A 26,007-nucleotide genomic window follows, 5' to 3' on the forward strand; every position below is an offset into this window, starting at 1 on the left:
TAGATTTTATTTCTAATGGCTAAAAGTGAGTGTAATCTCCTTATATAAAAAATAAATAGTCTCATAATGTATAAAGGATTTTATGCAATGAAACAATTTATATTTGTTATAAGGAGGTTGCAATTGTTGTATGCTATTAGATATTAAATTGGATGGCTTGGATACAAAGTTCGAGAACTTTTTTTTGAATTTTGAGTTTAGTCAATGACACACTCACAACTACTTGATTTGAAATATGACGAATATTAAAATTAAATAATCTATTTGTATACTTTTCCAATATACAATCATCTAACAATTTGGTCCCTTTTTTTCAATCTATATAATTTTCCTTTGAGGCTAACTTCATTTAGGGGTGGCAATGGACCCAGACCCGACGGCTAGAGCCGAACCAAGTTTGGGTATGGATCAAAAAATTGGACCCTATGGATTGGGTTTAGGACCAAATATTAGACCTGAACACTATTCACGCCTGGGTCCTGGTTCTATCGGGTTTGGTCAGGTCTGGGTCTAGGTCCCACATTTGTCAATTTATGAAAATATATTAAAATGTATTTAAATACATAGATATTTTAATTTTTAAGTCGGGTCTAATTGGGTTTGGGTCCGGATTGGTTCGAATCCTATAATAGTTTTCCAGGTCAAGGTCGACCCGACCCGACCCGATCAGCTGGTACCCCTCCTTGGTTAACCAATTTTGTTTTGGCAGAAAAACCTCAAAAAGATTGGCTGAGATGGAGGCTAAAAGAGAAATTTAAATATCCTTTAGGGGTTAAAAATAGGGCATTAACTCTTTTCATTGTGACTCCTAAGTCCACGTAAAGAAGACGACACCGCCATCTTTGAAGGGCACACACACGTCGTGTAGACGAATCAGTACGAGAAATAAGTAGTCCGCACTCCAAAATAATCCCCTTCTACCCTCGGGGTTTCATCACCACCGTCCTCTGATGAAAAGGAACGGTGAATAGATGACACGAAAACATACAGGCAACTCGTGTAATATTATTATTTAGTTTCACGTTGTCGGGTCGCAAGCTACAAGGTTGCCACGTGTCACATTCTAATTGCCCCACGTACGTACGGTCGATGGAAAATATGGCCTCTCCCATGTCGGCCTGCCACGCCTTAGCAATCGCCAGGTGTCGGTCCAGCCGACGTGGAAAAGAAAAGCCTAATGGAAGGTGGCCACGTAGACAGGTGGATGACGTGGACGACTGCACTGCGATCCACGTGGACAAAGATGACGTGGAATAACACGTGTCGGTCAAGGAGGCAACGTACTCCAGGGTTACGTTTCATTCTCTTGGCCTTTAGAGAGATAGAGTGAGGAGCTCACGTTGCTTGCACTGTCCTGTTTCTCTCTCTTGTGCGCCTGTTTCTCTCACTAAAAGAGAGAGAGAGGGAGAGTGATGATTGCTGGTTATCCTGTTTTTCTCTCTAACGGAGCAGCTTCACTCGCTCTCCCATTTTCTCTCACTAAGAGTTAGAGAGAGAAAGAGGTGATACTGTTTGCCAATTTGCTGTTTATCCCGTTTCTCTCTCTAAACCATCGGCTTCTCCTCACTATCTCTCTCTGCCGTTTCTCTCACTAGACCAGTGGGAGAGAGGGTTTTTGTGGTTACTTATTCCGTTTCTCTCTCTAATCAGAGGTTTCTCTCGCTAACGTTTCCCCTTTCCCGTACTACCTTATCCCTGTTTTTGATTTTGGAATGGGGGCTTCTCTCTCTGAGAATGACCCTGAAAGTCTCCGGAAATCTGAACCCGAGTGCTTAGCTTCTTCCTCTTCTTCTTCTTCTTCTTTTCCGCGTTCTGGTAATTTTTCCGGCGACTGTTCTGGCCAAAAATGCGGTGTAGATCCAATGGTGAAGATCGAGCTCGATGCTGCCCTTGCTCTTGCTGAGTTTGCAGAGCTCGCTTTACTTTCGAGCAAGAACCAGAAGAGAGGGAAAGCTGGAGATTTTACTGGGAAATGGGGAAACAAGGGGAGAAGGTCAACGATGAGGCAAAAGAGCGAGGTTCCAGTCAAGGTTTGGGGGGGAACTCTCCCTGATTTGAAGATTGTTAGAAAATGGGTTAAAATTGGTCAAGTACGTTGCATTTTTTGTTTTTTCTTTCTTTTTTATTTCTTTATTTTTCTCTTGCTCTTCTTCTATTCTATTTATGTGTGGAAAGCTTGAGATAGGGCTTGATCTTTTCTTTTTGTTTCTATATTCTCTTTCTTTTCAACTTAGGTCTTGTTTATGGATTTGGAATCCTTCCTGTTAACTGTATTTTGTTCTACTTTTATTTTGGTATTTGTCATATATTTTCTTGTTGGTTCTGATATTTACACAACAAAAATGGGCATTTTGTTTCTTCTCACTAAGCAAAAAAAAAAAAAAAAAAAAAAGAGAAGAAAAAAGAAAAATGAAAAAAAGATCTTTGTGGCGTCTAATGTTAATTGCATAAAAGAAATTGCTCCTTATTCACACTCTGTTTTAGCATATGTGTTGTGATGTCTTCGTGACGTTTTTTAATTCTACTTCTCTCTAAAGGCAATGACGCTGTTTGAGTTTAGTTTCTTATTTTCTTCCTGGTGATTTAGTGTAACAATGTCAAAACTAATTCTTGGTAATTGTGTTTCGAGCTTGATTTCTTTTTGTTATCTCTACTTGAAATTTTTATGCATGGCACAAAACCCCCCATTTACCCATCAAAATTGAAACTAAATAATCTTTATTTCACTGACCTATTCAGTATTTCAGTGCACTTGGCTAGAACTTTGCTTTTATTTTTTTCTTCATAAATCCTTGTGTTGGTGGCTACTTATATTGCTGAAAATTGAATAATACCTCTCCTACAGCTTGGAGCTTACTTCTATGGGGCAGCAATATGATGAGAATGATGGGTTTCCTCAAAAAAGTATAAGATTAGAATGTTGGGTTACACTTAAATACGAACCCTGAAAACATTCTTCTGCTAAGACTTCCTTTTTGTGGACTGTTTTTCATAACAGAATTCTAACCTCTGTCAAAATGTGTAAGAAGTACTTCAAATGCCAATAAATGAAGGAGAGGTTTGGGGCATAGTTGGAGGCAACATATGAGAACTATTGCATGCAAATGAAGCAGGATGAAAAGGTGTGTCACATTATTGGAATAGTCATGTGGGTAGACGTGATGAGTATTCCAATCTTAACATGGTTAAGTTTTTATTTGAAGACCACAACTGGACTGACGAGCAATTAAACAAGTGATCAGTTGTTCTTAAATCTCTGTTCCTTGTATTCCTTGTAACAAGACCAAAACTTTGGGATAACAAAATATTAGTTGCAGACATTACCAAAAAAGAGCATAACTTTTAGTTTTTTGTTTTATTTATTGATTTTAAATACAAGCTGAGCCCAAGATCAACCTTTGGAGTCATATAATAGATAAGTTTGATCGTAGATTCTCGAGTTGGAAGGGCAGATTCCATTCCTCTGCAGGGTGCACAACCCTTATTAAGGCCGCCCTCTCAAATATTCCGATCTACCAAATGTCTCTATTTCATATGCCGGCCTCCGTGGTGCGTCAACTAGAACGACTCATGAGAAATTTCCTTTGGTTGGGAAGTGGGAATAAGAAAATACACCTCATTTCCTGGTCGAAGGTTTGCTCCCCCAAGTCTTAGGGTGGACTTGGGATACGCAGACTTAAGCCTAACAACCTTGCACTTCTTGGAAAATGGTGGTGGAGACTGGCCACTCAAAGCAACCATCTTTGGCAGGACGTCATCAATGCTAAATACCGTGCTTCGGGCCCATCCTGGGTCCCTGAGCGCAGTGCCCACAGCAACTCTTCAGGGGCATTAAAATCAATCCTTTGCCCATACACTCAATTCAAAGCAAAAATCAGAATGCGCCCTCGCAGGCGTAACAGAACCCTCTTCTCGTTAGATCCTTGGGTGGGGCTCGAGCCCCTCAAAGTTCAATATCCCAATTTGTTCTGACTTGCCAGGCAACCACAGGCTTCGGTTGAATCCCAGTTGGAACTTTCGGGCCTTAGTAGGGTCTGGAACCCCATCTTTAGAAGGGATTTAGCAGACCACGAGTTGCAACAATTCCTAAGACTCTCTTCTACCTTACGTTCTCTTTTCCTCCCTCACAGTGGTCTAGATAAACTTATTTGGACCCCCACTCCTTCGGGAGTTTTGTCGGTCGCATCATTTTATAACTCCCTTTCCCAATCTCAAAACCCAAATGGTGTTCAGTCCATACCAGTTAGAGCGTGGTCCCCTTTTATTCCTCCAAAAATCCAATTCCTAAGTTGGATCCTTATTCCTGAAAGAGCCCTCTCAGTTGATCTCCTTCAGAGGAGAGGGACGCAGATCCCTGACCAATGTAGAATGTGATGGGAGGAAGAAGACACCAATGCCCACCTCTTCATCCATTGCAAAGTAGCTTCCTGCTTCTGGGCTGATCTCCTTCAACGATCCCGTTGGCAATGGGTGACCCCCCATCTGTCCCCCATCTATTTCGAGCCCATTTCTCCCATCCCTGGACTAAGGAGGGCATCACGTTATGGAGAGCATCTGTGGCAGCACCCCTCTCGGTCATCTGGCAGGAAAGGAACAACAGAATCATCTTCTGCAGTCAATGGTCGCACCCACCAACTCCCTGGTTATATTTTGGGCAACTCACAACAGACTTTTTAGCCACCTATCTCTCTCAGACTTCCAACTCAACTGGCCAACGTTGCTGAATCTTTCATCATTCAGAGTTCCTCGTGCTTCTTTGTGGAAACCCCCAGAACCTGGCCAGATCAAGTTCAACTTCGATGGCTGCTCTTTGGGTAACCCAGGGTCAGCAGGCATTGGGGCTTTATTTTGTGACTCTGAAGGAGCCATCCTGTGTTCCTTCTCCCTTCCTATTGGCCTTTCGGATTCCATAGTCGCAGAAGCCCAAGCACTTCGGGAAAGCCTTAGGAATTTTGATCCATCTTCGGGCCAATCTCTAATAGTTGAAGGCAACTCCTAAAATGTGTTGGCCTGGGCCTCTGGCAGTTCTTTGTGGCTGTGGAGACTGGATGATGTCTTCAACAAGATTCGACAACTTAGTATCGTGACTCCTTTACTGTGGCGCCACATTTGGAGAGAACCCAATTCCAAGGCTGACTCCTTGGCTAAGGAAGGGGCACCCCATTTGATTATAAACTTGACCTCAACGCAGGGAAGCGACGTAGCACCTTTTTGAGCAGACGTCTTCCTACTGTGGATACTTGTCCATGTTTAGCTTTCTTTCTGTATAGTGTCACTTGACTATTCCTTTTGCATGGGGTACCTGCCTGTGGGTTGTCTTTTATACTTACAATCTCTGTATCTTTTACTTTGTTTAATACAAAGTTTAACACATTAAAAAAAGATACTGAATCGATAAGACCGGCTAGATGGAGCTTGTTTGAGGCTGCGGATTGCCTGATCCTATTTACTGAAAAAGTATGACTTGTTGGATTTGCAATTTTAGGGCCTGTTAGGAAGAAAATTGATTTTATCTGGAATGGATTGTCTTAGTTGAAAATATTATGCTCTAGATAATATTATTTTGATAGCTGTTTGGTATGTATCTTGTATTATGTATAATGTTAATATTTTAACTTTTTTGGTGATTTTCAGCTATTTTTAACTATCTCTAACAAAAACATTTGATCTCCGGTAAATTACTTTATAAAGTAAAAACAACTTTTCAAAAAGATCAACTTATGTGTAAAACTGCCTAGAAGTTTATCTTAGATAACTTTGTGATGGACAATGCCAAACAACAGATAATTAAGTTATCAGGATTAATTTTATTGAAACAGTGAATTACCAATAATAATAAGTAACATCCAAACATGCCCTTTGGTAGGGATATAAATGCCCATCCTTTCAATTTTGGCATATGGAAAGACATATCAAACCATTAAAGTGGTCAATGATATCTGCTTGGAGTAATGAAAATGACCATGAAGTGGTAGACATTTGGACTAAATGTTTTTTAGCTGTGTTGGGTATGCTTTTTCAATGAATGGCGCTCTAGGGAAGCCCACTCAAGGTTTTCACCCAAAGATGTCCGAACATTTGCCAAATTTGGTTTCTCTTCATGTTTGTTATTCTTCACATGGCCAATTTCCATTATGGAACGGAATGATCCTTAGAAAAGGTGCAGTAACATGGGATGCCTTAGAGATGAATGGTTTATGGTCTATAGGAAAATGCACTGTAGACATTTTGCAAAGTGATCTGATGAGCTGTTTGTTTCCTTTTATGTGAGGTTGACAATCACCTTTCCTTATATACATCTGTCATTCATATGGTTGACAGTTCATGGCTGACCTTCAACCACCTCACATGGGAACAATTCATCGGTTAATCATATATGTGATCTGCACCATGTTTTGTCTTACTTATGGCTTTCGACGTGTCCCTTGATCTGGGTGCTTACATTTGGACTGGATCACATATGTGGGTGACTATGACCTGGTATTTCTCAGTTTTTCTCTCATTTTGTCTGTGTATAAACAACCGTTTTCAAGTTTACTGCTTAAACTGAATATGAGCAATTTCCGTAACTTCTAGTGAAATTGTTTGACCTGATCTCTTTGAGATGTGGACTCGCATCTTTTCTCTCAGATGCCTCGTCAGTTTGCTGACCTGAGTGACATTTTGATTGCTTCGTAACTCATCTTGTAATCATGAATGAAGCGTATGAGGATGATGATCATTTTGTTTCTAAGCAAGTCGCATTGGATCTTCTTGTTCTTTGTCATATTTCATGAACTATCAGTGGTTGATTTCTTTGACCAAGGTCATACTTAATTACAGGGAAACCTCTTGACTTTCTGTGTTATACAGTCAAAATTGGTAATGGAATCTTTATAAACATGCTTGCTGAGGCGACTTATGGGCTGCATGCAACCTAGAATGCCGATGAATTTTCAAATACAATCAATTCTAGTTGAAAAGTCTGCCATACTGATGCATGATGGAGCTTCAGGGGGGTTCCAAAATTTGTTTTATATTGTACTGATATTGTAGGACTAAATTATGTATGTTACATAATTACATAAATAATTACCATTCTACTTTTTTTTTTTCCTGGTGTGGGGTGGGGCGGGGCGGGGCGGGGCGGGGGGGGGGTGGTGTTGTCATGACATTTGAAAGACAAAATACAATGTTTGACAATGACAACAAAGACAATTAGTCTAATCAAATATAGATAGCCGGTGGCAGTCCAAAGAACCAATCCCTGAATGAAATTGAACGTAACTTGTTCTGGGATGATTAATAATCAGTTAGTAGGTACATTAGGGAAATTATGCTATTTTTCTTGAATCCATCTTTGCCTCAATTGAGTGAGGCTCAATCCATGCGAAAAAGGCCACTTCATTATTTGCAGGTGCTTTGAAAAATACTTGTCCATGGTTCCTCTCGACATCGGAGGAGTAGATGTATTTCAATATTTAAGCTCTTAATTGACATGTCGAATTCTTTGCTTCTTGTGTGATTTGAATTCCCATTTAAGATGACTTATGCTTTTTATTTATCACAGGACCTTACATCGAATAAAGACGAAAAATACCACATTGAAAATTTGTGTGAAACTGCACTAAGGGACACTGTGAAAACAGAGTGTGGTATTGAAATACTAAAATCCCGGACTAAGGGCTCTACTGGTCCGGTTTCAGGGTATGCTGGCAAGTTGAAGCAACCGTTGAGTGAGGTAGCTAACTTTATTTTTATAAACTACAATTGGGGCTGTATGAAGTGTTTGAATGAGTATTTTGCTCACTGGACCTTTTCTTTGTAGGATGAGAAAGAGGCAAGAAGACTCCGTAGGGTTCAAGCTAACCGGGAGTCAGCTCGGCAGACAATTCGACGGAGACAGGTAGTCTTTTCTTGCTTGGTCCTACAATCTAGATGCATATGAAAATCTCGATACTTTCTTTAAAATCTACTTTCCATCACTTTCAAAATCATCTGCCTAAGTTTATGGATGTTTGTTACAAAGTTAAATATCTACTTAAAAGGATTTGTATTTGATAAACCCTGTTGCATAACCTTTTTAAGAGTTGTCTTTACAAATGTTCTACACATATGTGACATGTCTTTTTAAAACATGGAACCAAGTAGTGCCTAGTCTGAGCTGGTTCGTCGAGTCTCGGTTTGGTTTGGTTAGTCTGGGCTAGTTAAAAAAAAAAAAACTCCCAGAAAACCCCAAATGAAACAAATAAATAAAAAAAATGGGAAAATAGAAAAATAGGAAAATTTCATAAGAACTAAAAAAAATATAATTTATTGTAAAAGCAAACACAATCACATATATAATCACAGACATACACATATCTTTGGGTGTGTGTGATTATAATTTTGAAGAAAAATGCTCGACCTATGTAACTATCACTAGGTCTATCTAGAAAAAAACTCATTTAAAGCATTAGAAATTGAACAAATTAACCGAAAATAACTTACCCCACATTTTGAAAATTGTTCAGCTGCCAACCCAGAGAGATCGGAAGAGAGTTTTGAGTCGAAACCTCAAAAATGCTCCTTGATGAGTTCTTCAAGCCTCTTAAGCATTGTTTCAAAAAGCGGACCGCTTAGCGCCTGGGCGCTTAAGCGGATATACCTGGGCTCCCACCTGAACCCGCCTAGGCGGCCGCCCAGGGCTTGCACCCCACCCAAGGGCTTGAGGGTATTTTTGGGTCATTTTTTAATACTAAAGGGGCAAAATTGTGGGTTTTGGGTTTATTTGAAACCTAAAACCCATTAGAGGCTATTTTAGAGAGAGAAAATCCAAAAAAAAAAAACTTTCTACTGGGCCGCTTAGGTTTTGGGTGCCCTCCTAGGCATTGGGCGGCCTGGAGCCCCCCGACCGCCTAGGTGGCACGTAGCGCTTTTTGAAACACTGCTCTTAAGACATAAAAATCCGGATTTCGAATCTGTGAGATCAAAACTTTTGGATTCCTTGAGTTTGCCTAAAATATGTCTCACACATTGGTATTTCAGGGTTTTTTGCTGCCAAAACTTATTCTAGATGAAGAGGGAAGAAAATAAGGCCAAGGGATTCCTTTGTGCCCCAAGAGACCCATTCAATCCTAAACTTTCCAAAAAAAAATAAAAAATAAAAATAAAAATAAATAAATAAATAAATAAATAAAAATAAAGAAGAACAGAAACTTTGAATAAGTGATGGTCCATATGAGCACTACTTTCAAAAGCTTTTGGTTTAAGTTTTTGCTGCTTTGCCACGTCCTTTAGTGGACGTGGGCTTTAAACGTTCAGGTCTAATATAATTGTTACACCTCATGTATGAGGTGTAATTTAATAAGATAAAATAATAAGGTGTCTTAAGAATTTAAATAGGAGAGGCGAGGATTCCCACCCTAGAAAATTTTTGAGATTTTTCTCTCTCTAGTCAAAACACAGTGAGCTCCTCTCTCTAGCCTAATTTTTATCTGAAGTTTCCTCTCAAATATTTTAGGTAAGTGACTTCATTATCTTGTAAAATAATCTGTTCTTTTTAAAAATAAAATGAAATAGTTATTTCGGCTTATTATCATGAATTTTAGGCGTGATAAATTTTATGCGCAAGCGACCTCATTATTTTGAAAAATATTCTTTTAATAAAAGTGTGATATTTTATCTATGTTATAAATTTTAAATGCTGTAAATTCTTAGAAATAAATTTATTTATTTTTCTTGTCTATTGTTAAAGAATTTTAGATACTGTAAAATTATTAGAAATAAATGTGATATTTCTGCTTTTAGTAAAATTGTGAGATTTCTTTCTATTGTTTTTGAATATTTAGACATTGTAAAATTCATGTGCAAATGACTGCCTTATTATTTGAAAACTGATATTTTTGCAGTTGATTATAGCATTGTCTGTGAAATGTTTATTTGCGAATTGACATCCCATAAATTGTGATACTTCTGTATTCTTGAATTTCTATAAGATTTTTTCTATATATATTAGATTGGCAATTATGCTAGAATGTCTTTACGAACTGCTACCTTTCTAAATTTGAGCCCAAAATATTTGACTGGTTATTTTTGAAATGTTATTGAAAGTGACTGTTATTAATGGTTTCAGTGAAATTCATATTAATAATTTCAGTGATATGTTGAGTACATGATATTGCTGCTTTCGAATGTTTACAGAGATTTAGAAATACTTTAAGTATATAAGTGGACACATCCGGTTTGCCGGTGAGGTATAAGTGGACCTATCCGGTACGCCGGCAGGGATTAAGTGGACTCATCTGGTACGTTGGTGAGATATAAGTGGACTTGCAGGGATTAAGTGGACCTATCTGAGACGCCGATAAGGATTAAGTGGACCCATCAGGACGTTGATGGGGTATATAGGTGACCTACTTGGGACGTCAGTAGGGTATTTTGTGAAATCTTTTGAATTATGCATTGACTTTAAAATGTTATACGCATTTCAATTATTCGAATTATACTTAATTATGCATTTTTGAAAGTGAAACTGTTGATACATTTCTGTTAATAGATCTTCTTTTTGAAAATATTGATATCTTTCAACCATGATTATTTTTAGGATTATGATGATCACTTAACGAGTAGCTAAACTCATCAAATTATGGTGAACATTTTGTCAAGATAACTACGGTTTCATTTTGAGTGCACGTCAGGATCAACTCTGGAAGATACTGTAGTTGTGCTTAAACTTTCTTTTGTTACTTTGTAAGAATTTGCCACTGTAAATTATTCCTATCAAGAGATGTATATATGTTTTGACTGTCACATCTCGGGAATATCAGTATTGTAAATTCTTGGGGCGTGACACAATCACTTGCGGGTATCTTTTTCTTTGCAAGTCTCTGCCTTGACTTTGCGAGTCTTGGCAGAGACCTTCAAAAATCATCTAGGTCCATGTCAATTCCAGCAAGTTGGACCCTTCGTAACAAGCCCAGCCTGTACCGAGTGATTGGGCAATCATGTGCCCAAGTAAGTGGTTTTTGAATCATTGACATGAACTAAATAAACTACAATTTGGATTTGGATATATTCCTTATGATTTTTGCTGAAACTTAGGACTCTACAGATTATGTCAAAAATTATTAAATGCAATGTTTCAAAAGGCTTATCATTTACCCATAGATTTGTTGGATTGGTAATCCGGATTGGGTCTGGATTGGTCTGAGTTGGGGATTCATAAAAATAATAAAAAATAAATGAAATAAAATTAAAATTAAAATTAAAATAGGGGATGGGATGGGGATTTAGAGGGGACTTAAGAAAATATTAGATTATCGTCATCATCATCCGAGCCTTATCCCAACTATTTAGGGTTGGCTATACAAATCATGTTCTGCCATTCTGCTTTATTAGATAAGCTTTAAAAAAAAAGAAATAGATAAGGGTGGTTTAGGGGGGAACCGGATTGGGACTCATACCATCTTGGAATCGGTTCTTGGCTAATCCCCATCCTGATCGGCGATCTGGATTGGAAATCACTGGGTTTTAGAACACTGGTTTGATGTGAAACATGATTTTTATATACTTAGACATTATCAACCAACAATCTTAATAATAAAAATATCAATTTGATTTTAAGAAATTGTAAAAATTACTGGATGTTAAATTGTCTTTGGATTCATTAATTTGTCCTTGAGTTTAATATGGGAAACTGTCACTAGCTTCATTAGTTTATGCTTGAGTTTAATGTGGCAAGCTGCAACAAGCCTAATCTATCACTATCTGTGCTTGGGTCTGATATGGTTATTATGACATGCTCTAATGTAGATGTCTGCTACTTTTAGTGAGGAAATACCTACTACAACGTGTGAGACTGAAAATGTTGTTCGGTATTATCACGTGCTCATTCTACCACTCACATTTTTTATCCTTAGCAGATGGGAAACCCCAAAATTCAGTAACTTTCCTGGAGGCAGATCAGACCAAAAGCACTTTCTCTAAGGCCTCTGCAACGCGATCAATACCAAAACTTAGAATGCTTTCTGTCTAAGTTACTGCCCGAGAATACTGCAATAGTAGCAAAACAACTCTCTCTATCTGGTTGCCCAAGCAGCCCAGACCAAAAATCTCTCTCAGCCTTCTCTCTCTCTCTTGCTCTTTCTAGCTCGCTCTCTCGATAATGTAAAGAAGCTGATTTAGACGCGTAGCTCTCCCTTTCCCTCTCTAAACCCAAAAACCACCTCTCTCTCAAAAGATATTACCTATGTTGCATGGATGCATGTGTTATATGGGTGTCGGATTCCTCTTGCTATCAAAAAGAGATTTGATGACACAACTATATTATGAAGAGACAACTAAATCCAACAATGTTATATTAATATTCCATTTCATGTTAAGTAACAAGATGAAATCAGTATAGATCATCATCATCGTCGTCATTGTTTGAGCCTTATCTCAACTATTTGGGGTCACTATATCTTGTTCCGCCATTCTGCTCAATTAAAGCCCAGACCCTCAATGAGACAATAAGTCACCATATCTCTTCTCATTGCTTCCATCCATGTCCTTTAAGGCCTTCATGAATCGATATAGGTATTTTCAAAAATCGTGTGGGTAGCTTAAGGGGTTTCTTGTTGTACAATTTCTACATATTTATAAGATAGCTAACCATTCTTCAAAAAAAAAAAGGAAAAAAAAGGATAGATATTTTCTAAAATGATGTAATCAAAAGTTCGTGTTCATCAAACATAAAAAGAAAAGCAAGTTTCTAAAATGACGTAAAAAGAAGATCAAGTCTCTAAATTGATGTAATCAATGCTTAGTAAAACAAGAAGAATGTATGTCGGTGTTAACATGTGCCTAACATGAGTACAGTACTCAAACGTAAGAATCCCATGTAACATAGGATATTGCAAACATAACTCTCCTTTTCCGTCTCTAAACCAAAAGACTACTACTTTCTCCAAAACATATGCACAAGGAAGAGAGTCAAGAGACTTTCCTATGCTTTCCAGCATTAAGATGCCCCTGTTTTCGATTTGTATCATTATGTTTTTACCTGAGAAACTAGGATTTCAAGGTGTTCAAACATTGGTTTTTTAGCCTTAAATTGGGAGAAAAATGGAACACCAATTCAAGAAACTGAATTGGATTTATATCACCATCTCTTCCCCTGATTGCCTCCTTCCTTGAATACTAAAGTGAGTACAACCAACCAGATCATAGATTAGAATGTAGTTTGAATCAGCCTAATCAAATACCTCATCACAAAAAACAAAATCCTAAATAATTCAACAAATTTTGATCATGCTTGTAGATAGAATAGAAAGAGATTTGTCAAATTTGGCCATCAATGAAGCTCTTAACTAGAGAAAGGGAGTTTAGGGTCCTGTTCGGTAAGTGTCAAATTTGGCCATCATAGAGGCTCTTAACTAGAGAAAGGGAGTTAGGGCCTTTTCGGTAAGTGAGGTTGGGGAATATTGAATTAGAGATGAGAGAGAGTTGAGAGAGAGAAAGAGGTTGTGGGACATGAAAAAAGTTGAGAGAGAGAGAGAGAGAGAGAGAGAGTTGGGTAGGAAAGTTGAAAAGAATAGTTAAAAGATGTTTTGGTAGAGTTGTCAAAGTTTTTGACTATATTTTGATTTTTATGCAATTAGGGACATGCCACATTGGTTAAGGTGGCCACCAATGTTAAAAACCCGGATCGGCAGGGTGAACCTGCCATCCAAGAAACCGGTCTGGGTAAGCGAATCACTGATTTGGATTGGCGATCTGACCGTGAGATTGGCCCATAAGAAATTGAGAACAAAAGAAAGGAAAATAATAAAAAATAAAATGTGAGATTGGATTGGGTGTTCCCTAATAAAACCGTCAAGTTCTATTAGAGAATTGTCTGGTTCCCGAAGTATTTAGGGAACTGAGACTGCCCCTCCCATTCTCGGGTCAGATCGGGCAATTCCAATTGGAGCCGGTGTTTTTAAACATTAGTGGCCACTTAGTGATCAAAATATGAGTGATCGATTGAGCTCTCAATTTATTCCAAGCGAATTTTGTTGCTATTGGATTAGTTCTATTCGTCATCATCGTTCAAGCCTTATCCCAATTGTTTGGAGTCGGCTATAAAAATCTTGTTTTTCCATTCTACTGCTCTATCATAGGCCATACCCTCAGTAAGATCAAAAGTTATCATATCTTTTTTCACTACTTCTATTCATGTCCTTTTGGGCCTTCCACTTGAACTAAATCGTACCTCTTAATCAGTGTTGTATTGGGTCTATGCTGTACATGGTCACCCACCTAAGTCTAATTTATCTCATCTTATCACCTATTGAAGCCACACCAAAGTTTCCTCATATATATTTATTGTGATATTCTATCCTTTCTTGTCTTACCGCTCATTCATCTCAGCATCCTCATCTCAGCAGTGCTCATACGAGGGATATGTTGTTTCTTGAATGCCCAACATTCCATCCCATAAAGCATGGTTGGTCTTACAGCCATCTTATAGAACTTCCCCTTCAGTCTCAATGGTATGCTGCAATCACATAAAACTCCGGATGTACATCTCCCATCCAACTCTAATTCTATATGCAATATCTCCCTCAATCTCTCCATTATCTTGGATTATAAACCTTAGATATCAGAGGCAATCTGTTTTAGATATATTTACTTCCTCATTTCTACTCTTATTATTACTAAACTTGCATTCCAAGTGTTTTGTCTTAGTCCATCTAATTTTAAAACCTTTAGATTCTAGAACACCCCTTCAATGTTCGAACTTTGTGTTGACACCGCCTCGAGTCTCATTGATCAAAACTATGTTATCCGCGAACAACATACACCATGGTACCTCATCTTGTAGGTGCTTAGTTAACTCGTCCATAACCAAATAAAGAGATATGGGCTCAGCACTGACCCTTGATGTAGGCCCTTGTCACTGAGAAGTCACTTGTCTCTCCACTAGTTGTTCGCCCACTAGTTAGCGCTTTCTCGCTCCCTAGTTAGCGCTTTCTCGCTCCCTCGTATATATCTCTCACTATGTCAACATAGCCTTTGGCGACTCCTTTCTATTTCAACATACACCAAATTAAATCTCTAGGTATCCTATCGTATGCTGCTCTAAATTAATAAAGACCATGTGGAGGTCTTTTCCCTTCGCCATAAACTTTTTAATTAGTTGCCTAAGTAAGAAAATGGCTTTGATAGTTGAACTCCTTGGCTTAAATCCATACTGATTTTTTGATACACTCATTTCACGCCTTAGTCATTTCTTACACACTCCCTCCCTTAACTTCAAAGTGTAGCTCATAAGTTTAATACCTCGAGAGTTCGTACAATTATATTTGTCTCCTCTGTTCTCATAAATAGGTGCCACAATACTTTTTCTCCATTTGTTTGGCATTTTATGTGTTCTCAACACCCTGTTGAATAGCTTCGTAAGCCAGCATATGCCAATCTCCCCGTGCATTTCCAAACTTGTTTCTAGATACCATCGTCTGGTTCTAAAGCTTTTTCTATCTTTATCTTTCTCAAAGCTTCTTTCACTTCAGGTATCCTACTCCTGCGAATGTGACTATAACCTCTACCTGCATTTATATGAAAGGTTCCTCCTAGCATTGTGTTCTCATAGTGTTTGTTATTTAACAATATTTGAAAATAAATTCTCCACCTTTCATTGACTTCATCATTTTTAATAAAGATCCTTTGATCCTCACTTTTAATGCGTCTAATATGACCAAGATCCCTACACATCTTATTTCTCATTTTTGCTAGTTTGAAGACATCTTTTTCACCCTCTCTCATTCCCAGTTTATTGTAGAGATTATCATATGATTTGAGTTCAGCCTTACTATTTTCTTAACATTGTTATATTCTTCTAAGTTTTGATCATTTCTATTACTTTGTCAAGCTTTATAACATGATCTTTTTTCGCTAATAGCCTTTTGAACCTCCTCACTCTACCACCAGGTTTTTTTGTCGATATTTCATTTCTCTTTAGTTTCTCTTAAAACTTCTTTTGCCACTTTTTTAATACAGTCGACCATCTATTCAATGGATTAGTTCTATTCAATATTTTGAAAACAAATCTATGGGGTGGATTGTCCATCCATTGATCCAAATCTGAATTGGCCGGATTGACGATCTAGCAGAGTAAAAAAAGCACTAAAAAAGCACAACTTATATATAAAAATATATAGAAATTAGAACCCATATTTGGAGTAGCTTATTGGCTAAAAATTGTGCCTGAAATTAGTGGTTCGAACTTTTATTTCTCTCTCAATAATTATATACATTTATAATTATGAAACATTTGAGGGGGTTCGAACTTTGACCTTGTAGCTATAGTCCACTAGATCAAGCCGACAAAACCCCTTAATTTATATTTCATGAAATGTATGTATCATATAATATTTATTCAGATATATTCTATCGAACATTATAAAAGTTTTTGTTGGGGTTCGAACCTCCGTTTCATTGTTTGAAGCCCACAAGGTCTAATCGGCAAAGTCACTTAACTTGTGTGTCATAAGATGCAAGTATCACATTCTAGTAATATTCTAAAAAATGGATCAGTGACATGGATCGCCCATCTAGAAAACTTGTTTGGGTCGGTAGATCGGCAGTCGGGATAGGTAAATCGACCGACCCGGGCTTAAAAAAATTTCAAAAATACTAAAAATTCTTATAAATATGTTTTAAAATATTAAAAAATGGGGGTAATGCCTTGTGTGTTTTCACTTTTTTGCAAAAATGAATGACTATTGAGATGCCATTTCCTTGTCTGAATGTTTGTTGACATTACATTCGCATTATAGATTAAAGGAGCATACAGCCATCATGGATATGAATACACAAATCAAACTTGTACGAAAATGAAATACGACGTCATTCTTCTTATTCATGTTGTTGAATTATTTTTACAATTCATTGAGTCGATTAATGTAGGCCTTATAATTATTGGTGCCCCATTGACTATACTCAAGGTCCTCCATGGTAAACTGCTACCCTCCTAGCCTGAAATACCCAAGGCTTATCCATCCTTATGCTCACCGTCATGCTCTTGCTTGCTCCACACTCTTGATGCTTTGTCTCGGTCTATGTATATCCTGGTTGGGACAAGGTTGCTTGAGAATGAACATCGGCAACACCACCTACGTCTCGAACAAATTGCGGATATGTCGGCAGATCACCTCCTCCTCAGCATCTTCTTTTTCATATTATTCACCGATTGTCTCAAGGAATACTCTCTTGCGTAGCACTGAATCCTCTTCCTCAATCACCTACTGCGCGGTTCTATCTACAACAAATATCGCATCTAGGTCATTTGGGTTGTAGTCATCAATCCTCCTCTTTATTTGTCAATGTGGGAGTTTCATATTGTAATGAACATAAACGAGTTTCTGAAGCCTCCCCACAATGATCCAATTCCTCTCAGGAGTGTGTATCCATTGAATGGTACTTTAGTTTCGCTCACACCTACTAGTTGAACATGTTTGAGAGAGCACCTTGGTTGTTATCCTTTTTAAATGAGGTGTGTCAACGCCATGACACTCCTACCATTAAGCTGAAATGAAATGCAAAGGGCATTGCTAAAATATTCCATAAGGTATAGCCCAAAATATGGGCTATGGCTATTGGCTACGTTGAAGGGGATCGCTTCGTCATAGAACTTAGGACCTATGGTTGCTGCTATTTAGAATGTGGCCCGTTCTATGAAGAAGAAAATAACATGGTTCCCAGTCTATATGAAGGGGCTGGCTGAAGTATGTATGTATATATATATATATATATATATATATATATATATATATATCTATACAAAAAACAATAAAAAACACTCATGAGTGAATTTCTACAGTATTTCACTCATCGCTCATCACCATCTAAAGTCTACTGACTGTTCGATAGTATTTGATTTTTAATAATTTTTACACAAATCAAATTAACCTCAAATTTTGTGCGTATGTATGCATCAATGAGGCACACCTAAATAAAATATTAAAAAATAATTCAAATGATAAAATGACTAAATTGCCCCTATTAATATTTTAGGGGTGTTATTATGGGAGATGGTTGGATGTACACATGCCCAAACTCTCAGATGAACCTAAATCGTAGAAAAATGATTAAAATTAAAATTTAGTAGACAACCATGGCCTTCTGATGGACTTTAGGTAGTGATGAACCATGAGTGAAGTACTGCAGAAATTCACTCATGATTGTCTGTAAGTGATATATATATGAATCATGAGTGAAGTACTGCAGAAATTCACTCGTGATTGTCTGTAAGTGATATATATATATATATATATTAGAGTTGGGTGGGCGAAGTGAAATTGTGCAACTGGTATTTTATGTGATCGCTGCATACCAATGAAGCTGAAGGGCAAATTCTATAGGACAGTGGTGAGATCATCTTTGCTCTATGGGGTGGAATGTTGGGCAGACAAAAAACAATATACCTATAGAATGAGTGTAGTGGAGATGAAGATGTTGAGAGGAATGAGTGGCAAGACAAGAAAGGATAGAATTCGAAATGAATCAATTCGAGAGAATTTAGGAGTGGCACCAATAGGCGATAAAATGAGAGAGAGTAGACTTACGCGGGCCGGCCATGTGTGGCACCGACCAAGTACAACACCTGTTAGGAGGTGCGAGTTAGTTCAAGTGGAAGGACTGAAAAGGGCAAGTGGTAGGCCCAAAAGGACATGGTTGGAAGTAGCATGAAAAGATATGGGGACTTATGGCCTCATTGAGGATGTGGCCTTTAATAGAGCAGATTGGAGAACCAAGATTCATGTAGTCGGCAGCAATTAATTGGGAAAATGCTAAAATAATAATGATGATGATGATAATATATATATATATATATATATATATATATATATATATATATATATATATATATATAAAAGAAAACACTTCCCAATGCCTGTAGGCGAAAATGAACAGTGATTTCGCCTACCCTCATCACAGTCCAAAGTTCATTACACGGTCACGATTGTCCGATAGTGTTTCATTTTTCATTTTTTTTTCTACAAATCGGAATGACCTGAAATTAGGAGCGTGTGTACATCTTAGTGAGACACCCCTAATAAAAATACAAAAAAAATAATTTGCGAAAAATAAATTGACCAAAATACCCCGAAACTTTATGGGGATATTTTGGTCAATTTTGTCATGTAAAATATTTTTTTGATATTTTTTATAGATTTGCCTATTTTTTATGAACACCCTTTCCAAATTTCAAGTCATTCTGATTTGTAGAAAAAAAAAAAATGAAAAATGAAACACTACCGGACAATCGTGACCATGCGATGAACTTTGGACGGCGATGAGGGTAAGCGAAATCACTGCTCATTTTCGCCTATAGGCATTTTGTAGTATCTTCCATATATATATTTATTAATTTACATGCAGATTATCGCAGATTGTTGGAATAAGGCTCGGATGATGATGATGATGATATTTGAATTGTTGATTTCAACTTGGAAGTCCAAAGCAAATCCCGATCTGGATCAATGATTTTTTATCCGGATTGGTGATTTTTTAATCACTTGTTCCATTTGATGCTCTATAATGCTGGAAACAATTGGTGTTTGAGGTAACGAAAACATCTTATCATTATTGACTATTTGACTGATATCTTTAGACTCCTTGACCTAGCATTATGTATGAGGTTTCCTGCCTCACTATGGGATTCTGTTCTTGAAATTTTAGTCCATAGACACAAGTACCTTGTCAGACCCAAACCCAAGACCACACCAATCAATTAGACTGTAGGAATTTCCCATGTTGTGTAGGCTTTGAAACAATTTCACTTTGCTTATGTCTCATCAATAATGCAACAAATGTCACCATCCTTGGTGTAATAGAGCTACAGAATAAAACTGAATCTTCTTCTTGATCCTTACTGATGCCACAGTATCATCAGAGGTCTAGTCTCTAACATTTTGATTGGTTATCTATCGGTCTCCTTGTTCACCAAAATTGTGTTTAAATGATGGATTTATGTGGATCAATATCCTTTTAAACATGGTAATAGAGCAAAAACGGAACTGTAGATTGAGGTGGACAAGTATTTTTAAAGTGAGGCAATGAGTCTAAAGTTTCACAAGTGCTTATAAAAGCATCGAGATATCAGTTGGACTGTTGGACGCAGGGATGGCTATTTCCATTTAGTGAATGAGGAATACATGTGTCATCCTAGAAATTCTGGAAGATGATTATGAATTTTATGACAGTGAACAGTTCTTTGCGGTAGTGTGGGAGGGGAGACAAGGAGGGAGATTCTATCAATGATGCATGTGAAAGTGGGTAAGGAGGTTTGCGACACTAAGTGAGGTGGACTCGAAATTTCTTGGAAGATCAAGTGAAGCTTTGCTTTTGGGATAACATATTCTGTTATTGGCAATGGAAGGGGTTTCAAGTTTAGGCTAGATCGAGAATCTATGGGGACTTCATTTCTCTAGTTGTGGTCCTTGTGATGAGAAAGATTTTGAATGATGAGAAGGTTGTTTTCTACCCCTTTCTGAAGAGATCTTAATGTGGATGACATGCAGGAACCAATCAACTTGTTGAGTGTGCTCAATAGTATTGGCATTATGAAAATGGTATGGGGGAGTGGTGTAGGCAAAGGTGCCATCTTGATTTTTCTTGTTTCTGGAAGATATATGTTGAGTGAGGTTGAAGGGGAGGCCCTTCAGGAGCAGAAGGTAAAAAATTTCAACTTCAGAGTACGATTTATTGTGGTTTGCATAAACAAAATTTCCCAAATTTCCATGTCTCAAATTCTGTAATTGTCCATTTGTAATATGTGTTCCTTGTACTACAATGAGGGATGGTATGTGGACTACATGGTGCCTTTAGTTTTCCCTCTTTTCATTGATTTATGCTTGATTCCTAGCATTATTTGAAGCGAGATTGGGCTTACATGCAATGAAACCAAAGTTGATTGATTGTTTAGTAGACTTGCGCCTTGGTACCTGGAAGCAAATTGGGATTGGGAATGAGTTGCTAGAAGATCCACGTGGATGATATTGAGGAGTTTGATTTTGTCAAATGGAGTGAAGGGGGTTGATTTCGAAGGCTCCGTTGGATGCAACTAAGGATTTGATGTCTAAAACTGGAATTTGGGTGGCAGACTTCCTATCTTCTTGACATCTTGGAGGTCAATATTTTGATGATTTCCTTAAAGAAATTCAAGACATGCTGGATTGGTGGCTAGAGATGATTGGAAGGTGAGGGGCGGTATTGAATGGTTTTGTAAGGCGCTTTTGTTAATGCCTCCTCCTAATTTTTGTGACCAATACATAGAATATTGTGTCCAAGACTCGTAGTTTAGTGTGGAGGTAGAGTTTAAGATTGTGTCCAATACAATATTGAATAGCGTGGCGTCCCCACTGATTGATGACAGATGAAGGTCCATCTGTCATAGATATGCAAGTTTGTGGGAAAATGTATTTGCTAATTAATTTTTATGTTTGTGTGATTCACGATCGAAGCTCTTTTTTTAAAAAAAAATTGTGAGCATGCTATAGTTTCTCAATTTTGCATTTCCTTTTCATACTAATGCAGAAGATTTTTTTTTTTATTATTAATTTTTGAGTTTATCTTTTAATTTCAGGAATAGGAGGTGCGCAGGGATAATTAGGTGGGCATGAGTTTATTTTGTACGTGAATTGATATTAATCAATTGGGTTGGTTAGTTTCTATGAAAGAGGAATGTAAATAGGATAAGGTTAAATCTAAAGGGGGTTTATCTTTTCAACAATAGACAACGTTTTGCCCTGAGGGGGAGGCTTTGGGTAAATGTGGTTTATCTATTCAGGTTAAGAGAGAGAAAATAGGCATGAGAGAAAATAGGTTAAGAGAGAGAAAATAGGGAGGAGAGATAAAATATGAAAGTCCGTGTAGAGAGAGATTTTTTGTTTAGTTATTATTTATCTTCTTTTTTTTAGTCTATTTAAAGGGAGATCTCCCTTCATTGTAAAACAATGAATGAGTTCAATAAAATTTGGTCTTGTGAAGAGATTATTTTTGGGGTGGATTCCCTTGCAGACCTTAATAGAAGGTATATTCTCTCGACCTTTTCTTCTTTTTTTTGTTATTTTGTTTTCTGGTTTTATTTTCTCCTTGCATCAATTGGTATTTGAAGAATAGATCTAACAGAGAGTAAGTAAGAGCTAGAGATCTGGTTTGTTTTACAATGCCACCAAAAGCTAATCAAGTTAATCCTGCTCCTGCTAATCAAGCTAATCTTGCTCCTGCTATGGATGATCGTTGGTGACAAGCTATAGAAAATTTGACTAAAGCCCTAGTGGATGTTCGAACTGAAGTATGTGAGATGAAACAGGGGATGCAACGGTTGGATCAGAGGCTGCGGCAGTTGGAGAACAATATTCATCGTGAAGAAGGTGCTCGCAGCCACATTCATCTTGCACCAGTAATTCCAAAACCCAGGATGTTAATTTCAAGCTTAACGAAGAAATTTACAGGCCAAATCCGTGTCCTATAGAGCGATCACAAGATTTTGATATTAAAATCGATCTCCTAAAATTTTATGGTCAAAGGTGTTCATTGATTGCATATGGTGCGCCTTTGGAGCTGGATCCATTCCTAGTCAGGAATAATCATAATAAGCCCAAGCTTGTATTCAACAATTACTCTTGGAACACAGTCGCATGCAAAGAGTCTTACATTAGTCTTGAAGAAATTGAATAAAAGGTGTCGAGGAGCATGGTAGGATTACATCACTAATTAGCAGATGGTGATTGGCTTCAAGCTCGAGGTCTAGCTTCTTAACCTCGGGAGGATTGGCTTCAAGCTTGAGGTCGAGCTTCCCAACCCCGGGAGAATTGGCTTCAAGCTCGAGGTTGAGCTTCCCAACCTCGGGAGAATTGGCTTCAAGCTCGAGGTCAAGCTTCTCCCAACCCCAGGAGCATTGGCTTCAAGCTCGAGGTCGAGCGTCTCCCAACCTCGGGAGAATGATGCAGAAGAAATTTATTATTATTATTATTATTAATTTTTGAGTTTATCTTTTAATTTCAGGAATAGGAGGTGTGCAGGGATAATTAGGTGGGCATGAGTTTATTTTGTGCATGAATCGATATTGATCAATTGGGTTGGTTAGTTTTTAAGAAAGAAGAATGTAAATAGGATAAGGTTAAATCTAAAAAAGGTTTATCTTTTCAACAATAGGCAACGTTTTCCTTGAAGGGGAGGCTTTGGGTAAACGTGGGTTATCTATTGAGGTTAAGAGAGAGAAAATAGGGGTGAGAGAAAATAGGTTAAGAGAGAGAAAATAGTAGAGAGATAAACTATGAAAGTCCGTGTAGAGAGGGATTTTGTGTTTAGTCATTGTTTATCTTCTTTTTTTTTAGTCAATTTAAAGGGAGATCTCCCTTCATTGTAAAATAGTGAATGAGTTCAATAAAATTTGGTCTCCGTGAAGCGATTATTTTTGGGGTGAATTCCCACTCAGACCTTGATAGAGAGTATATTCTCTCAACCTTTTTGTTTTTGTTACTTTTTTCTGGTTTTATTTTCTTCCTGAATCACATACCCTGTTGATTGTTTTTCCTTGTGAGATTGAGAGTTATAACAAATGAACTGTCTCACTTCTAACTAATAAGTACACTGTATACTGAGCTACTTGTAAGGCATTTTCATGATAACTGGATACCTTTTCAAACTCTTTTAAATAAAACTTATATTTTACTTTTCTAATATCTCATGATCCTTGGAACTTTTCTAATATCTCATGATCCTTGGAAATCTAACTTACTACTCATATTTTGATGTTCTAATGAAGGTCCTATGTGAGGAATTAACCAGACGAGCTGCCAATCTGGCATTGGACAACGAGAGTATGAAACGAGTATGTACATGCCTAGAGTGAAGTTAATGTGATCGCAATTTCAATTTTCACAGAAGAAAAAAAATACAGAAGAAAGAAAAAAAAGAAAAAAAGAAGAAGAGAAAAGTGGTTGCAACTTCTCTTGGGAAGGTATATTATAGTCAAATGGACTATCGTATACAGTACACCAAAGGTCATCCACTGTCTGTTCCTCTAGTTGGACGGTGGAGATTCGCAGTAGTGGGCCTTAGTGAGGCCCACAAGGACATTCGAGCCAGTACAGCTAATCACCACAGTCGGTCACTGGAAAGGATGGCAGATGCACCTTCAGAGTACCACATACCGTACTCCATTGGATTATATTACACTTTTCTACTTCTATGTCCGGCATATCAAGTTATTTTCCTCTTCAGCAGATGAACTAATTAACATAATTACCCCAAAACAATAACTTAGTAATTATTTCATTTCGATGATGAACATGAGCAGGAAATGGACTTGGCGATGCAAGAGTTCCTGTCACTGAAGGAGACAAATCAACATCTGAAGGAAAGGGTAATGCTCTATCTACTCAGTTTTTTCTAATATTTAGAAATTGATCCACACTATATTTCTTCCCATCACACTAATAAAACTAAATTAGTTATTTCATTCTTTCCAATTCATTATACTCTCAAGGGAAACAATTTCAAAGCACCATTCCTAATCGCAGGTTGCAAAGATGTTCCAAGATGAAGAAAAGCAAGCTCCAGATGAAGACCCTCCCCCTGAAACCGAGAAGCCAGCTTCTTCTCCAGTGCAAGCCCCTCTGGTATTCTACAATGGGATACACTTCACCCCAATCGCTTGGCCACCCATTTTGCAGCCCTTAAGCACAACTCAAACACCACCTGTTTCTCTTTCTAATGACGAAGACGATCACCTACATGCGGCCTCCAGAATACACACATCTCAAGGGTGGGGAGGAAATTTCAGGGGAAGCAGTGGACCCAGTGCTTTTTATGTGCTACCATGTCCATGGCTTTTCTCTCTCTATGAACAGGGGCCTATACCCTGCCCATGTGACGCACCTGCTTTGAGAGAAGATGGCTCCTTGAGATTATGTCAGTATGATATAGAGTCATCTAGAAAGCCAATAATAACTTCATCAAGCTGCTCAGTTGAGAACCAATTCGATTCAAAAGCTCCAAAAATTAGAGAGAAAACAGCTAGGAGTGTTGGAGAGAGCCAACCTCTCTTGCCTAGAGAGAGATCAGATCGAGTTGTGGGGCACCCTTCGGAAGAACTGGGTCTTGTGCCAACTATGAATACCTCCATTTTCACTATAAATCGACAAAGTCTCTGGGCTCAAGATGCGAAAGATACTAATCCAAATGACAATGTTACCGTTATGGCTGCGCATTCAGCAGAGCTCAGCCCTGAGTTCTCACCGAGTCCTTGCTTGTGTCAAAGTAAGAGATCATCAGATGCAGCTGCTGCTACTGAAGCTAGAAAGAGAAGGAAAGAGTTGACAAAGCTAAAAAACCTGCATTATAGGCAATTAAGTCGACTGCAATGGTGATTGAGATGGCCAAGGTTTGCTGACCTACTAAAAACCAAGGAAATTGTGATGCAGATGCTTTAATGGAAAAAGAGGAGTCCCGAATCAAGCGGCGTGTATTAATCCACAGCATGTTGAGGTTTTAACATTGATTCCCTGATCCCTGTTGGATTTTTCTGGGTATTTAAGTGTATTGTAACTGTAAAATCATGGAGAGAAACCTCGTGCTGAGGGGTTACGAATAGTTTGTGGTCTAAGGAGCCCTTGAGTGAGAGGGACATAAGCTTCTTGGAGAAAATCTGAGCTGTATTTTGTAAAAGTAAATTTCACGATGTTATAAATTCTCTTCTTCACCATGGGAAGAGAGAAATGTTCCCCTTTGTATACATCTAGTTGTTCAGAGTCTTGTTTTTCTCTCTTTTTTTGGAAAAAAGATATAAACCTCCCTCTCTAAAATTAGAATCCCCTGGTCCCATAGAACTCCGAAGTTAATAAAAAAAGTATGTTTAACCTTCTCCGTACTTTTTTTCATTATTCAAAGTATAGAATTTACCTTTCTTTTGTTTCTTAACCACCATGTCATTTAAATTTTAGAAAAGCTCTCATTCTCTTTCCTTTTTTTTTTTCACCCGTCGACCTCTTCCTCCTCTCTCTAGCAACCTTC

General features: G+C 37.8%; 1 protein-coding gene across 5 annotated transcripts; it reads left to right on the forward strand.

Moving 5' to 3' along the window:
• The first annotated feature begins 1,312 nt into the window (after positions 1 to 1,312).
• Positions 1,313 to 25,729, forward strand: LOC18441354 (Basic-leucine zipper (bZIP) transcription factor family protein). 5 transcript variants are annotated; one of them, XR_016044500.1, is made up of 7 exons: positions 1,321 to 2,090; positions 7,550 to 7,720; positions 7,808 to 7,885; positions 10,162 to 10,368; positions 23,759 to 23,824; positions 24,293 to 24,358; positions 24,516 to 25,729. XR_016044500.1 is itself a non-coding variant. In XM_020671684.2 (7 exons), exons 1-7 carry the CDS (start codon positions 1,713 to 1,715, stop codon positions 25,362 to 25,364), a joined length of 1,698 nt encoding a protein of 565 aa, XP_020527343.1. In that variant the 5' UTR covers positions 1,321 to 1,712; the 3' UTR covers positions 25,365 to 25,729. The 5 variants fall into 5 exon arrangements, 3 of the variants coding, with proteins under 3 accessions (XP_011626028.1, XP_020527343.1, XP_088708122.1); XR_016044499.1 differs by lacking the exon at positions 10,162 to 10,368 and adding an exon at positions 22,301 to 22,361; XM_020671684.2 differs by lacking the exon at positions 10,162 to 10,368 and adding an exon at positions 22,301 to 22,390.
• Positions 25,730 to 26,007: the final 278 nt, after the last annotated feature.

This window comes from Amborella trichopoda, chromosome 11 (assembly GCF_054954075.1).
Source record: "Amborella trichopoda isolate Santa Cruz 75 chromosome 11, AtrichopodaSantaCruz75HAP2 v2.0, whole genome shotgun sequence".
NCBI classification, from domain to species: domain Eukaryota; kingdom Viridiplantae; phylum Streptophyta; class Magnoliopsida; order Amborellales; family Amborellaceae; genus Amborella; species Amborella trichopoda.